This window comes from Oryctolagus cuniculus, chromosome 14 (genome assembly GCF_051225735.1).
Source record: "Oryctolagus cuniculus isolate XC-2025 breed Fujian yellow rabbit chromosome 14, ASM5122573v1, whole genome shotgun sequence".
In the NCBI taxonomy this organism is placed as follows: Eukaryota; Metazoa; Chordata; class Mammalia; order Lagomorpha; family Leporidae; genus Oryctolagus; species Oryctolagus cuniculus.
Window position 1 is genome coordinate 64,710,461 of NC_142880.1, and position 13,881 is coordinate 64,724,341.

General features: G+C 46.0%; 2 protein-coding genes across 8 annotated transcripts in view; both read right to left on the bottom strand.

Annotated features, from left to right (window-relative positions):
- The window catches only part of FYB1 (FYN binding protein 1), a 182,310-nt gene that overhangs the window by 98,252 nt on the left and 70,177 nt on the right, over positions 1–13,881 (bottom strand). For 6 of the 7 annotated variants that reach the window (XM_008262140.5, XM_070056664.2, XM_008262138.5 and 3 more), the window contains exon 2: positions 8,682–9,846. In XM_008262140.5, the coding sequence (XP_008260362.3) occupies positions 8,682–9,846 (1,165 nt within the window). Of the gene's footprint in view, positions 1–8,681; positions 9,847–13,881 lie in introns of those variants that run through there. The other variant, XM_089313153.1, reaches the window with a different exon arrangement.
- Positions 1–13,881, bottom strand: part of C9 (complement C9) — a 222,970-nt gene that overhangs the window by 62,614 nt on the left and 146,475 nt on the right. The window contains exon 11 of the transcript XR_016220048.1: positions 8,682–9,846. The gene's annotated coding sequence lies outside the window, so the exon portion shown is untranslated. The remainder of the gene's footprint in view (positions 1–8,681; positions 9,847–13,881) is intronic.

Here is a 13,881-nt window from a genome sequence, read left to right on the forward strand (position 1 = left end):
TGGGCAAGTGAACTGCCTGGGGAAGATCAAGAAACATCCTCAAGCAGAAAAGCCTTCACTGCCATAGCAGGGCGGTAGCCGGGGCAGAGGCGGGATGAGCTGCCAGGGCCGGCCTTGCAGACACAGGGCGTGCATGGGAACCTAGGTAAGGGCCTTGCAGATACAGGGCGTGCATGGGAACCTAGGTAAGGGCCTTGCAGACACAGGGCATGCATGGGAGCCTAGGTAAGGGCCTTGCAGACACAGGGCGTGCATGGGAGCCTAGGTATGGGCCTTGCAGACACAGGGCGTGCATGGGAGCCTAGGTAAGGGCCTTGCAGACACAGGGCGTGCATGGGAACCTAGGTAAGGGCCTTGCAGATACAGGGCGTGCATGGGAACCTAGGTAAGGGCCTTGCAGATACAGGGCGTGCATGGGAGCCTAGGTAAGGGCCTTACAGATACAGGGCGTGCATGGGAGCCTAGGTAAGGGCCTTGCAGATACAGGGCGTGCATGGGAGCCTAGGTAAGGGCCTTGCAGATACAGGGCGTGCATGGGAGCCTAGGTAAGGGCCTTGCAGATACAGGGCGTGCATGGGAGCCTAGGTAAGGGCCTTACAGATACAGGGTGTGCATGGGAGCCTAGGTAAGGGCCTTGCAGATACAGGGTGTGCATGGGAGCCTAGGTAAGGGCCTTGCAGATACAGGGCTTGTATGACAGCCTAGGTAACGGCACCTAATCCAGACCCCCAGCCAGCACAGCAATCATTCACCCCAGAGACAACTGCAGTCCAGGGGCACTCAGAACTCAAGCTGCAGTCCTTAGGGGAAGACAAATGGATCCCACTGCATGAGAGCTACTACAGGTGCTCCTCATGCATCAGCCAATCAAAAGAACGGGTGTGGCCCCTGTGCGTGCAGAAGAGAAAACTCAGGGCCTGAGCGCAAAGGGCAACCTCAGCTCTCCTGAGACACGATGACAGAATGAGTGACATAGTTGTACCCTGCCTAAGCCACCAAACCTTGAGGACAAAAAAAAAAAAAAGAATTCATTTTCAAAGATGAAAAATTAAAATGAAATGCCATAATTTAAAAATAAAAACTATATACACAGCTTACAAAAATGATGAAGAAACTGAATTTAAAAAGCCTTAGGGGGCAGGTGTTTGGTGCTGTGTTGAAGACTGCCCTCAGAATTCTTGCATCCTATATTGAAGGGCCTGGGTTCGAGTCCCAGCCCTGCTTCTGACTCCAGCTTCCTACTGCTGCATATTCGCATATTCTGGGAAGTTGCAGGTGAAAGCTCAAGTATGTGGGTCCCTGCAACCCACTGCAGGAGACCAAGTTGTGATCATGGCTCTGACCTTAGGCTAGGCCTAGTTCTTATTGTTGTAGTAGGCATTTGGGGAGTGAACAAGCAGAAAGGAGGTATTCTCCCTGCTTCTCTCCTCTCTCTCTCTCTCTCCCTCTCCCTCCCTAGTTCTTCCCCTCTCCTTCTGCCTTTCAAAGAAAAAAAGTCCAAGGGATGATGTTGAGAAACAACACCGTGGGGAACATTTTGTTTAAGTCACAGGGGAGAACCTTTTTTCTGCCAAGGGCCACTTGGATATTTGTAAAACCATTTCCTGGGTCCTACACAATTATGAACTTGAACTCGAGCCTGCTATGGATCTATTGAATTTCAAGTCCTGTCTGTGGCAGCCCTGGCTGGGTCTGACCAGATGATTCTGCTGGCCTTGTCCAGCTCACAGGCCGGATGCTCCTCACCCCTGAACGAGAACAGGGTTCAGACCGAGTGCTGCTCCATCTTAGAAGAACCGATTAGAACTTGAAGTGGAAAAGCTAAGGGGCAGCTCGTGAGATTCGAGTAGGGCTTTGTGTGGTTAAGACAGGGGAATCTTTTGAGGCATCTCTGTAATGAGGTTAAACCCAAGCAAGCTGCCCAATTAACTAGTTCCTTAGATGTTTCAATCGAAATAGGAGAACCTAGCAGTCTTAGGGAAAACTGTATCTCGGGCTCTGCTCTTTGTGTCGCTTATGCTGAGATCCCCGGTTCATAGTGGCCCTCGAGGGCTGGTCGATTGGTAGGGGTTATTTGATGTGTTAAAGGAATTGGTAAACTTATGGGACATTACAATCTGATATGGGAAAACCTGGGAGCAACTGAATGCTGATTAAATAGACATTTATCTATTTCTGAGAAAATAACTTTTATTATTTCTTTGGCTCTGAATGAAAAACAACAGTAAGCAGACAGTGTCTGTCTTCATAGAACTTAGAGTGGTATTCTTCATCATCATGATGACATATTTCAATTAAAGGCCCCTGAAAGGGAGAGTAATGAGACTTTGGGGGGTGTTTATGTTTGATTTTTAAAAAGATTTATACGTTTGAAAGGCAGAGTGTCAGAGAGAGGGAGAGAGAGGGAGAGAAGGAGGAAGAATCTTGCATCTGCTCTTTGCTCCCCAAATGATTGCAGCAGTTCGTCCAGGGTGAAGACAGAAGCCGGAAGCCAGAAACTCCATCTGGGTTTCCCATGGCTGTGGTGGGGACTCAGATACCTGAGCCATCATCGGCCGCTTCCCAGGTGCACTAGCACTGAGCTGTGGAGTGGAGTGGTCAGCACTCAGACCAGCACTCTGATACGGGATGTGGGCACCCCAAGCATCAGTGTAGCCCTCTGTGCCACAGCGCCTGCCCCTGATTTATTACTTCATGGTAACCTACGTTCCAAGAGAGGCGACTCAGCATGCAGGTGCGGGTAGGGACACAGTCTATGGAATCAGTTACCTAACCTGTCGGAGCTTCAGTTTCCTTGCAGAACTCCTATCTCACGGCTGGGAGGAATAAGCAGGGTGATGTACATCTGATATACAGTAAGTCCTCAATAAATGATAAATACTTTAATGGTTAGCACATGGGACAGAGATAATAAAAGATGTAGGGTACATCTAAGGATGAGGCTTAAGGATTAAATGTGAACTGGGAAAGAAAGGAATGAGGGGGAAGCTAAGGAAATGGCATTGGTGTTATGAAAACTTGTATTTGCTAGCTGAAACTTCAGCTAATTTGGACACTAGTAGAATTATTTTCAGAAACAATAAAAGTGGTCTATTTACGGTAAATCTGTATATTCCCCAGCAAAGCATTTTACTTGGTTCCAATTTGTATTTATTAAATCTTAGTGAATAAACATTTTGAAATAGAATCTTATTTTTTCTAAGGCAAATAATCTCTTTTTCTTCCATATTACTACAAGAAAATGGATGAATTTTTAATCATAATATGTAGCAGATAATTTATAGTGAAGCTCTGCTGTATGAAAATTCATACTGGGGTAAGTGTGTTTAGTACATGCATTCGGCGGAGCTGCAGTAAAAACCCCAACTGCAGAAAATCTTAGGGTCTGCAGCACCATGCCTAGAAGCAGTGCTCCTGAAAGCGAGCACCCTAACTAGCCGTGGCAGACCCTGATCCACAAATCTGCAAATTGGGCAGATTTCTCTATTTCTGCACAATCAATGGGTAATGGGGAAAGCAAATGGACTCTGGACACGACGACCTGGACAACCTGCCTTTGACGATGCAGTGTCTGGGGATGACAGCCTTCGACTCTGGCTCCGTGGTCTTTCTCCATCTCTGGTTGCATTAGATAGCTTGCTTTGGTCTCGGTCAGCAGGAGGCAGCAAAGCCTGGGGGTGGCTGTGATCCCCATCCACCAGACACTTCACTTACTGCGCTCCTGCCGCTTTCCCATGGGAAGGGGACACCCGAGGGAAGAACTTTCAAGAACTTCTGCAGAGAAACCTCTCCCTGGCAATCACTGTCTAATTCTTCAGCACAATTTTACATAAAGTTCTAACAAATCCACATATTACAAACAGAAGTTTGTAAAATGCACTTCTTTATGTCCTAGAATAATGTTCATAATATAAGATGATCAAGCCAGGATGAGGCTGGCAGTAAAATTTTAGTGTTAATAAAAATCATAAAATTACAGATAGTGTTATTATGATATGGCAGACCCTGTATTAGTAAGCACTTCAAACATAATCTCATTTAATCCTCGTAACATGCTGGGAAGTAGGGAGCCTTAACTTCATTTCTTTCAAATGAAGAAAATTGATACTGATGAGGGTAAAGCAACTTGTCTAAGGTTCTCAGCTAGTGAATAAGTGAGTGGTGTTTAAACCTTAAGTGTTTGCCTCTGAAGTCTACAATATATGGAAAACAAGTCTCCTATCTGTCCCTATACCATTCGCCACAATACTAATTAATAGCCCAGCCACTCTGCCCCTTGATTTAAAATGAATTCATTAGAAGTGCCCTATCTATGTCACTGAATCAGTACTAAAAGAGAAAATTTTGAGCGTCCTTTGAGAAAAGTTGAAATCATGTGTATGTATTTGAAGTATATGTGTTCAATATAAACCATATACATACATTCCAAACCTCAACATGCTAGCAGATATATTATCCAGAGGCAGGAAGGAATGTGAAGAAAGAACTGAACTTGAAATAGGAAGATACTGCTTTTAACCTCAGGTGTGTGACTTCGGAGCAGTCCCATTGTTCTGCTTCAGCCCTCACTTGTGAATTGAAGAAGAGAGTTATATTTAAGAGATCTTAATATCATTCCCATTGTGCATACAACACACCTCAAATGTATGCTTCTACATATTGAACATATTTACCACTTAGATACTCTAGAATGATAAATAATAGAATCTTGAATGTTTTTTGTTCTGCTACTACATGAATTTAATTCTTTTTAAACTACTCATCTTGTTTTCTAGCTATAATAAAATGTAATTATATACTTTCTGATTATGGTGTATTTTAACATTCTTAAAGGCAATGGCTAAATTATCTAAGTCTTTCTAGGAAGATTTAGGGAAAAATTGCTGTGGCGGGATCAGGAGTCAGTAGACTTGACTATAAAGACATTCTCTGTGTTTGGAAAATAACACTTTTTTTTGTGGCTCACACACCAGTTTACTTTCTGAAGCACTGATTCTAACAGAAAACCTTTGGAAACAATGGAAATTATTAGCTCAGTTGGGCTAATCATCCATTTATCAGAATATTATGCAGTTCTAATGAGTAATCAGTTACTACTTTTTAAAGGTGTATGGCATTTATTTAATTACTAATGAGTACTTTAAAAGGCAAGGGTCACAGAGTTTCATATAATATATTGTACTTTTAAAAACATGTTAATTTATTTTCATCTACTTGAAAGCTAGAATGAGAGAGAGAGAGAGAGAATGAGAGATATAAGTTCCATCTGTTGATTCATTCCCCAAATGCCTGCAACAGCCAGGTCTGGGCCAGGCCAAAGCCAGGAGCCTGAAATTTCATCTGGGCCTCCCACATGGGTGGTGGGAGCCCGAGCCATTGAGTCATCACATGCTGCCTCCCAGGGTGCATTAGCAGGGAGCTGGGTTGGAAGCAGAGCAGCGAGACTCAAGTCCGCACTCGCATAATAGAGGCGGGTGTCACAAGCAAAAGCTTAACCCGCTGCACCATCACGCCTACCCCTATATTCTACCTTTTGGGTACAAAGCAGGGGGAGTAGTATCTCTATTTATACTTGCTTGTGTAAACACAGAGAAACTTGGGATGGACATATAAGAAGAGAAGAGTGCTTCCATGGGACAAGACTGGAAACACCCAGGAAACAAGGACTAATGGTGACTTTTCACTGTGTACCATTTTATATTTGCTGCATTTTTGAGCCAGAATATTTATGAAATAAAAATTTAAAAAATGTAAATTTTTTAAAAAGGTGAATGTTTTGAAGGGGCTATTATTAAGAATTTAAAGTGACAAAGCACACTGCTTATTCTTGATATCAAGTCAGAGTCCATTGACATTAAGAGGGTCCGAGTTTTGGTTTGTGGAGGAGGAAGATGAAGAGGGAGCCGGGTATGTTTTGGGGCTCAGCATGTCCTGGGAGAGCCGAGGTTGGGGAGATTAGATGGTGTCCTGCGTGTGTGGGCAGTGGGGAGGCAGGTGAGGACTGGGCTGTGACGAGGAGAGGAAAGAGAAGGAGATGCATTGCCAACTCTGCAGTGGCAACTGCAGGGACATTGCATTTAAAATCAGTTCCGTGATGACCTCGCCAGTCTGCATAGTCAGAAGGAAGACTTCATTTGCGTTTCTGTAAATGCCAAGTCCAGCAACAAGCAAGTATGACCATGACCCAGACCTGAGAATGGAGGACACAGAACAGGTCCACGGACTTCTGCTTAATATGAGTCATTTCGCTGGCGTGAGTCAACGTACAATGACGGTTTGCTTTTTGTTTTGTTTTGTTTGAAAGTAGTGATGCCCTGGGAAGCAGTAGGTGATGGCTCAAGTAGTTGAGTCCCTGCCACTTATGAAGGAGATGTGAACTGAGTTCCTGGCTCTTGGCTTTGGTCTGACCCAGTCCTGGATGTTGCAGGCATTTGGGGAGTGAACAAGTGGACAGACGATCTCTCTCATCTGTCTGTCTGTCTTCCAAACAAAATGAAAAATAAATAAATAAAAATATCATGATCAAAGGTTTTTTTAAAGATTCATTTATTTCATTTAAAAGGCAGAGTTACAGAGAGGCAGAGAGAGAGAGGCAACGAGAGAGAGAGAGAGAGAGTGAGAGAGAGAGGCAGAGAGAGAGACAGAGAGAGAAAGACAGGTCTTCCATCTGCTGGTTGACTTCCCAAATGGCTGCAATGGCCAGAGCTGGGCCAATCCAAAGCCAGGAGCCTGGAGCTTCTTCCAGGTCTTCCATGAGGGTATGGGGGCCCAAGGACTTGTGGCATCCTCCACTTCTTTCCCAGGCCATAGCAGAGAGCTGGATCAGAAGTGGAACAGCCAGGACTTAAACCGATGCCCATATAGGATGCCAGGATTGCAGGTGGCAGCTTTACCCGATAAGCCACAGTGCCAGCCCTAATCAGCATTGTATTTATTACTATACTTATCTCATGAGACTCAAAAAGTTAATTAATTTATTTATTTTAGATGTAGAACAGGGTGAAATCTTCATCTGCCCACTTATTCTCCAATGCTTGCAACAGCTGGGCCTGGGCCAGGCCTAAGCTGGGAGCCAAGAACTCATCTGAGTCTCCCATGTAGGTGGCAGGGTCTCAACTACTTGGGCCATTATCTGATTCCTCCCAGGGTATGTGTTATCAGGAAGCTGGAACTGGGAGGAGAGCTTGGACTTGAACCCAAGCTCTCTGAGATGGGATGTAAGCATGCCAAGTGGCGTCTTAATGACTAGGTCAAATGCCCACCTCTAAATGAAGGCTTTGATAGTCATTTTTTAAAATTTGAGGTACAGAAGAAAGAAGAAAGGGTAAAAAGAACCTTCTATAAGGTCTCAGAAAAATAACAGTTCTGAATTATGAACTAGTACTGAAACAGGTTGACAGATGAGGAGGAGATGCTGGTTGTAACCAGACTATCTTCCTAGAAGAAAGTGATCCTGGGGTCATTCTAAACTCGCTTCCTACATGACAAATGGAGGACTTGGTCCCGAATCACTTTGTCAACAGAGAATTCTAAGCTCATGAAGATAATCTAGGGCAAGATGCTTCAATGGTGCAAAAATGAGAAATAATCTTTGGTCCCAGAACTGCTTTAATTTGACCATACTTTTGTAAGGAGACAAATATGACTAATAGTGGCACAGTCACTTCTAAGTACCCCCCTTTTTCCCTCACAACAAACCACAGCTGCACATCATTTGCCTAAAATATAAATCATCTCAGGCACGAATGAGCGTCTGCCCTCGCGGTGCAGGACTGTCAATCCTCACCGCATTGTTCAGCATCAACGTGTACTACACGCCACAGTGTTGCAGTGACATCTCTGGTTCAGAATTAAACTACTGACCCAGTAGGAGCAGCACACACTTCTTTGTCAGGCATATTTTCCCAGCGATGTACTGCTTTAGGGCTCAGGAAAGGCCACAGAGTTTTATACTGAGAAATGGGAAATAACTACCGTACGAAACACGAAGTATCGTCTCATGAGATTCCTGTTCCTCTCTTCCTTGAATGCTGTGCTTTGGAAACATGATGAATTGCACAGAGATTTGAAATCATCTACAAGAGGGCTCCTTAACCTTTGCATGACTGACATTTTTGGTCTGGATAACTCATGACAGCAGAGAGCTGTTCTGTGCCTTGTAGGGTGTTTATTAGCATCCCTGGCTTCCACCTGCTAATCTGTAAGTAGCATCCTCCAGTTGCCTCCAGACCTTGAAAATGTCCCCTGGCCATCAAAATTGTCCCTGTTTGAGAGCTACTGACATAAAGACATATACTCACTTTCTTAACTCCTTTGTGGTGCTACAGAAACAAACTTCAGTCTCCCTCAAGAGAAATGAAACTCAACTAAGGAAGTACATACAGTGTTTTTATCACCCAAAGCCACTTATCAATTAAGTGGATGTATTTCCTCTCCCTCTCCCTACAAACAGCCAGCTTGCCAATGCCTCTTCTCCCAGAATGCTTCCCTGCAACCAAAACTTCGTCCTTTCCCACACCCCTCTCACACAAAAGAAAAAACAGGTCAAAGAAAAGTCATGCCATGCACACACGGGCACCAGCCGTGGAATGATGCCCCATTACAAATTCTGTGCCCCTGCAGGCAAAACACTCTCTGTTACGCTCCAACCACACTGAAGAGCAAGCGCAAAAAGAACTCACTGTTTCTAGAAGCAGCTTTTCGGAACTTCGTCAGGTCAACGTTTGGTGGTCGGTTGGGTTTTGGTGGAGGTGGACCCAAGGTAAATAGTGGCGGCAGTGGCTTCCGCTTTGGGGCAGCTGTGTTCTTCTCTCCCTTTTCCTTCTCTTGACTTTGGGCCCATGGTCCCCCCACCGGCAGCTTGGAAGGCGCCTTGGGGAACTTGGCAGGAGGAGCCCCCGGGGCCGACTCCTCCTGACTCGCTTTGCCCAGGAAGACGTTCTTAGCAGCATCTATCTTCCGATCCTCCTTTTTGTCCTCGCCAGCTTTGGAGAGGCCCGGGCCGCCTCTGCTGGCCGCAGGTTTCAGAACCACGCCAGGGAAAGGGGAGCTGGATGTGTCACTCCCATGGTCTTTGCTCTCAGGGTCCTCCCTTGAAGGTTTGAATGGGATGCTTTTGGATTTGGCTCCTGGGGGAGCCGGCGGTCCCTTCTGGGAGGACACACTCCGACTAGGACTCTCGTCTTCACGCACGTCCTCGGCGCTTGGGGCCGGCTTCTGGCAGAAGGTGGGTTTGGGGAAGGGGGGCTTGGGGTCTTGGTCCTGGGAGGCTGCCATAAACTTGCCTTTGACCCCAGCCAGCTTCGGGAACACTTGCTTCTGTTCATTTTCTGGGGCTGGAGCAGGGGGAGGAGGAGGCCCGGGCTTCAAGTCACGGTCTTGGTTTAGGGTGTGCGGGGACGGCTTACTCCCCGGAGGACGGGGAAACGTGGCCTTGGGCTCTTCCTTGGGCCCTTCCTTGGGCCCGCTGATGGGCTTGGGGCCTACAGGTTTCGGAAATCCAGCCTTCAGCTCAGGGTCTCTGGCGGCCACGTTCGCTGGAGTCCCGAATCTTTGGCCCACTCCAGTTGGCTTTAAAAATGGGGGTTTGGGGTCCTTGCTCATCTTTTCCTCAGAAGGTTTCGCCCCCAAAGGTGGCTTTGGGGACCCAAATTTAGGAAGGCTGCCGTGTCCTGGCGGGGGGCTGCCATTTCCCGGGCTGTTGAATAAGTTCTTCTTTGCCTGGATCCCGGAAGGCGAGTTCTGGCCCGGGACTCGGAAGGGTCGACTGGTAACCGAGACCTCTTCGGTCACGGTGTCCCCGGTGTTGAATTTCGCCATGAGGGATCTCACATCTGCTTTCCCATCCTGCAAGCATAGGGAACGAAAACTAGCTGAGCAGCAGAAGTTTCACTTGCACCCTTTAAAACAGCCTACCTTCAAGGGCTTCCTGGTTTGAGGCCCACAGGGCTGCTGATTGGTTAGCATGACGTTGTAACATTTGTCTTCCTCTATGGCAAAACAAGCGGCCAGAGGTTTCTGAGGTGAAGGACCATTGTTTGTATTTTTTTTTTTATCCTCTTGGACTCATTTGCTTATTTTTGCTTCAGTCACAACGTAGTACCTTTTTCTTCTCACTCTTTCCCTAGCCCTGACTCCCTTTGTATTTGAAAAGAGCATGGGGACCAGCGCCGTGGCTCACTTGGCTAATCTGCCTGCAGTGCTGGCATCCCATATGGGCGCCGGGTTCTAGTCCCGGTTGCTCCTCTTCCAGTCCAGCTCTCTGCTGTGGCCCGGGAGGGCAGTGGAGGATGGCCCAAGTGCTTGGGCCCCTGTACCCGCATGGCAGACCAGGAGAAGCACCTGGCTCCTGGCTTCGGATTGGTGTACCGCCGGCCATGGCGGCCATTTGGGGAGTGAACCAACGGAAGGAAGACCTTTCTCTATCTGTCTGCAACTCTGTCAAAAAAAAAAAAAGAGTATGGAAGGGACTCCCAAATGACTTCTTCCACATTTGACCATGGAGACTGTTGAAGAGAAATTACCCTTAAAGAACACACGTAAGCTGTTCTGTGAATTTAGCCTGCTCGCTTCATACACCATAGCCATGCTTCAAGTCTGGTTTGCAAGCGTTTTCTCATTCCTACCCACATCTAAGGCCTGTTTGCTGACAGGGAGATGTGGCAAAGACTCACTTATTTTTACAAGTAATAACATGGGTTTTTCTCGTTATTTATTTTTCATGCTGATGGTCAATTGCATCTGAACGAGCCAGCCAAGCGTGCTCTCCAGGGAACTGGCTCTATCCAGAGGGCACCGTGTGGATGTCCGTGGGGAAGGCACTAAGCAAGTAGTAAGGACTGGCTGGGAGTCTCAGTCCCACGGGTCTTGGCACCTCCGTAATGACATGTATTAGTTTCTCAGAGGGCCTGCTGTGGAGTCACTGCCCATCTCACCTAGAGTTACAGTCTCACTTGGCAAGGATAACCAGCATTCCACCATCTCTGGAAATGTAATCCCATTTAATCTGGGAGAAGTCATAGTGTGTCTGCTCCTTCTCTCAGAAGCAGGGAGTTGAGATTTTCCAGTTGTTTTAGAACTACTTGAGAAATTGAGGTTTTAAAAAGAAATCACTGAAGAGACACACATGGCCATGACCAATTCCATTTTCACATTTTAAATTTCATCTAGGAAATGCTTCTCTATTTCTCTACTCCCTTATAGCCACACACCCAAACACATTTCAATTTTTCAGGCTCCACTCAAATACCAAAAACCAATCCTGTCCACCTGCAAAGGCTTGCTCTGTCCTTAACTCAGGGCCCTTCAGAGAATTCTACATACTCCTGTGTTAGGACCGGCATGGGAGCAAGAACCAGCTACTGCTGTGTAAATGGGTGTGCTGGGCTGTGCGTTGCCGCATCCCATTCAGCCAGCAGTTGTGAGAGGACGGTATCATTTTAAGTCTGTTGCCCCAGGAAAGGAAAGTGGAGCTGAAACTGTAGGAGAATGACAGGGAAACAGTGTGGAATTTGCTTTGAATCCTAGTGCATTTGTTGGCATCAAAACAAAATGGGGTAACAAGGCACGTCTGCCAGAATTGTCATGTATATTAGAGGTGGAGTTTGCAAAATGCTCACCTGGCCCCCAACACAGGCTCAATATGACAACTGTTCAGTAGCACATTCAGGGGCTCACAGCCAGGAACTGTGAGTACAGGAAGGCAAACTCAAGTGTCTCCAGGGCTCCAAAATCCGGAAACTGTCTCATTGCCCATTTGTATCCCTGCAACACCTAGACCAGACCCCTCAGGATCCTGGGAACTGTTTGGGGAATGAGTGTTGGTGTTGAACTTCATTCTCTGTATAGTGATTTTACAAGCAGTGGTGCCCTGGGCAGAGGTTTCTTTTCATACCCAGTCGTGATGCCTTTGTAGGATGTGGGGGGAGGGACTTGGGCAGGAGGAGTAAACCTAACACAAGTACTAATTTCCGGTTTGAATTTGGTACCATTTGTTTACTCTGCTGTGTCTCAGTGACTGAGAACACCTGGTTTTCTACCTTATTCCCTTTATCCTCAAATCCCTGAGCAAGCCCCAAAGGTGACGGGCAGAAGACAGCAGAACAAGGAAGAGTTTGGGTGTATGGGTGCGGAGGGGAACGGGACAGGATGGGTCTTTCCCTAAACCTCCCGGGAGATCCTAGTTGGAGAGCACTCTGACCTTGGCACAGGAGCAAGAAGAAGGGTCAAATGCAAAACTTCACCCTTACCTGGAAGGAAACCTGTCTCTGGGAGAGGCTCCTTTCTTACATCATTCCACTGTTCATAATGTACATTCGATAGCTATAATTTATTCCAGCTTCCTGATAGGAAGCTGCATAACCAAGAGGTTGGAGCACTGACTTGGGGCCAGATGGCCTGGTTTGACTTTGAGCAGCTATTTAACGTTAAGCAAGAAGCATAAATTCTTTGGGCCTCAGTGTGTGCACCTCCATCATGGATAATGCAGCAATGCCCAGCCACAGGGTTTTTAGGAAAGTTAAATACTTGTCCTGGTGTTTAGGTGGGTTCCTTTTTTAATAAAGCAAATGAAACCTTACAAATCCAATCTCCCTCCCATTGCGTTAATGAAGAAATGGAAAGCAGAGGGTTTGAGTGGCACCCTACTGAGTTATAGCAACTTCATACCTTAGATTTCTCGAGAGGAAACTGATGAAATATCCTAACCCATTGTTAGACTCCATCCTTTTAAATTTAGAAAGTATAGCAGTGGTAGATCTGGAATCGGAATTCAGTCTCTGCATTGCCAACCCAGAACAAGCAGGCAGTGCAGTGTCAAGGTTAACAGCACAGGCTCCAGGATTTTCCATTGGGTTGAAACTTGACTTTGTCACTTATCAGCCGTGTGATCTAACAAGTATCCTGAGGCTGTTTCTTCCTCATTAAAATGGGAGTGAAAACAACTCATTTCTCACAGCACTTTGTTTAGATAATGATGAGATGCATTTACAAACGTAAAGCTCTTAGGTCAAAAACAGCATGCAAAACACATTCAGTGACCGTCTGGTATCACTGTTCTGATTTACAGGACATAATTTTCCCCAGATAAGCAAATTCTGAAGTTACAATCACAAGTGTCATAGCCTCAGTTTAAATCAGTATACCTGGAGCGAACATACTATTGGCTAACATGATAGAATCATCATGTCTGAGTTTATGCACACTTTAAAACTCTTCCCTGCATGATGGAAGAGAGACAAAGAGCAAGCAACGTACTCCTGGGGAGGATACCTTGAAAAAACAGTAAGGAGCCCTTGAGCTTACTAACATATCTGGTAAATCAATAGCCTGAACTCCACAACTATTTAATCACTAATAATGGCATAGTTTTAGAGGTTGTTTGATCACTGTCACTGTTAATAAATGCACCAGATAAAATATTCAACCTCCAGTTTACCCTTCATCTTTTTTTTTTTTTTTTTTTTTTTTTTAAGATTTGGAAGTCAGAGTTACACAGAGAAAGGACAAGCAGAGAGAGAGAGAGAGAGAGAGAGAGTTTTCCATCTGATGGTTCACTCCCCAATTGGCCGCAACAGCTGGAGCTGTGCCAATCCGAAGCCAGGAGCCAGGAGCTTACGCGGGTGCAGGAGCCCAAGGACTTGGGCCATCTTCTACTGCTTTCCCAGGTCATAACAGAGAGCTGGATCAGAAGTGAAGTAGCTGGGACTTGAACCAGCGCCCATATGGGATGCCGGCAGCGCTTCAGGCCAGGGCGTTAACCTGCTGTGCCACAGCGCTGGCCCTTCGCCCTTCATCTTAATAATAGCCAGATTATTTTTCTTGATAATGATAGAAAGGCAAAAATGCTAAGGAAAGCCCTGACACTCTCCTGTTCCAATTTAA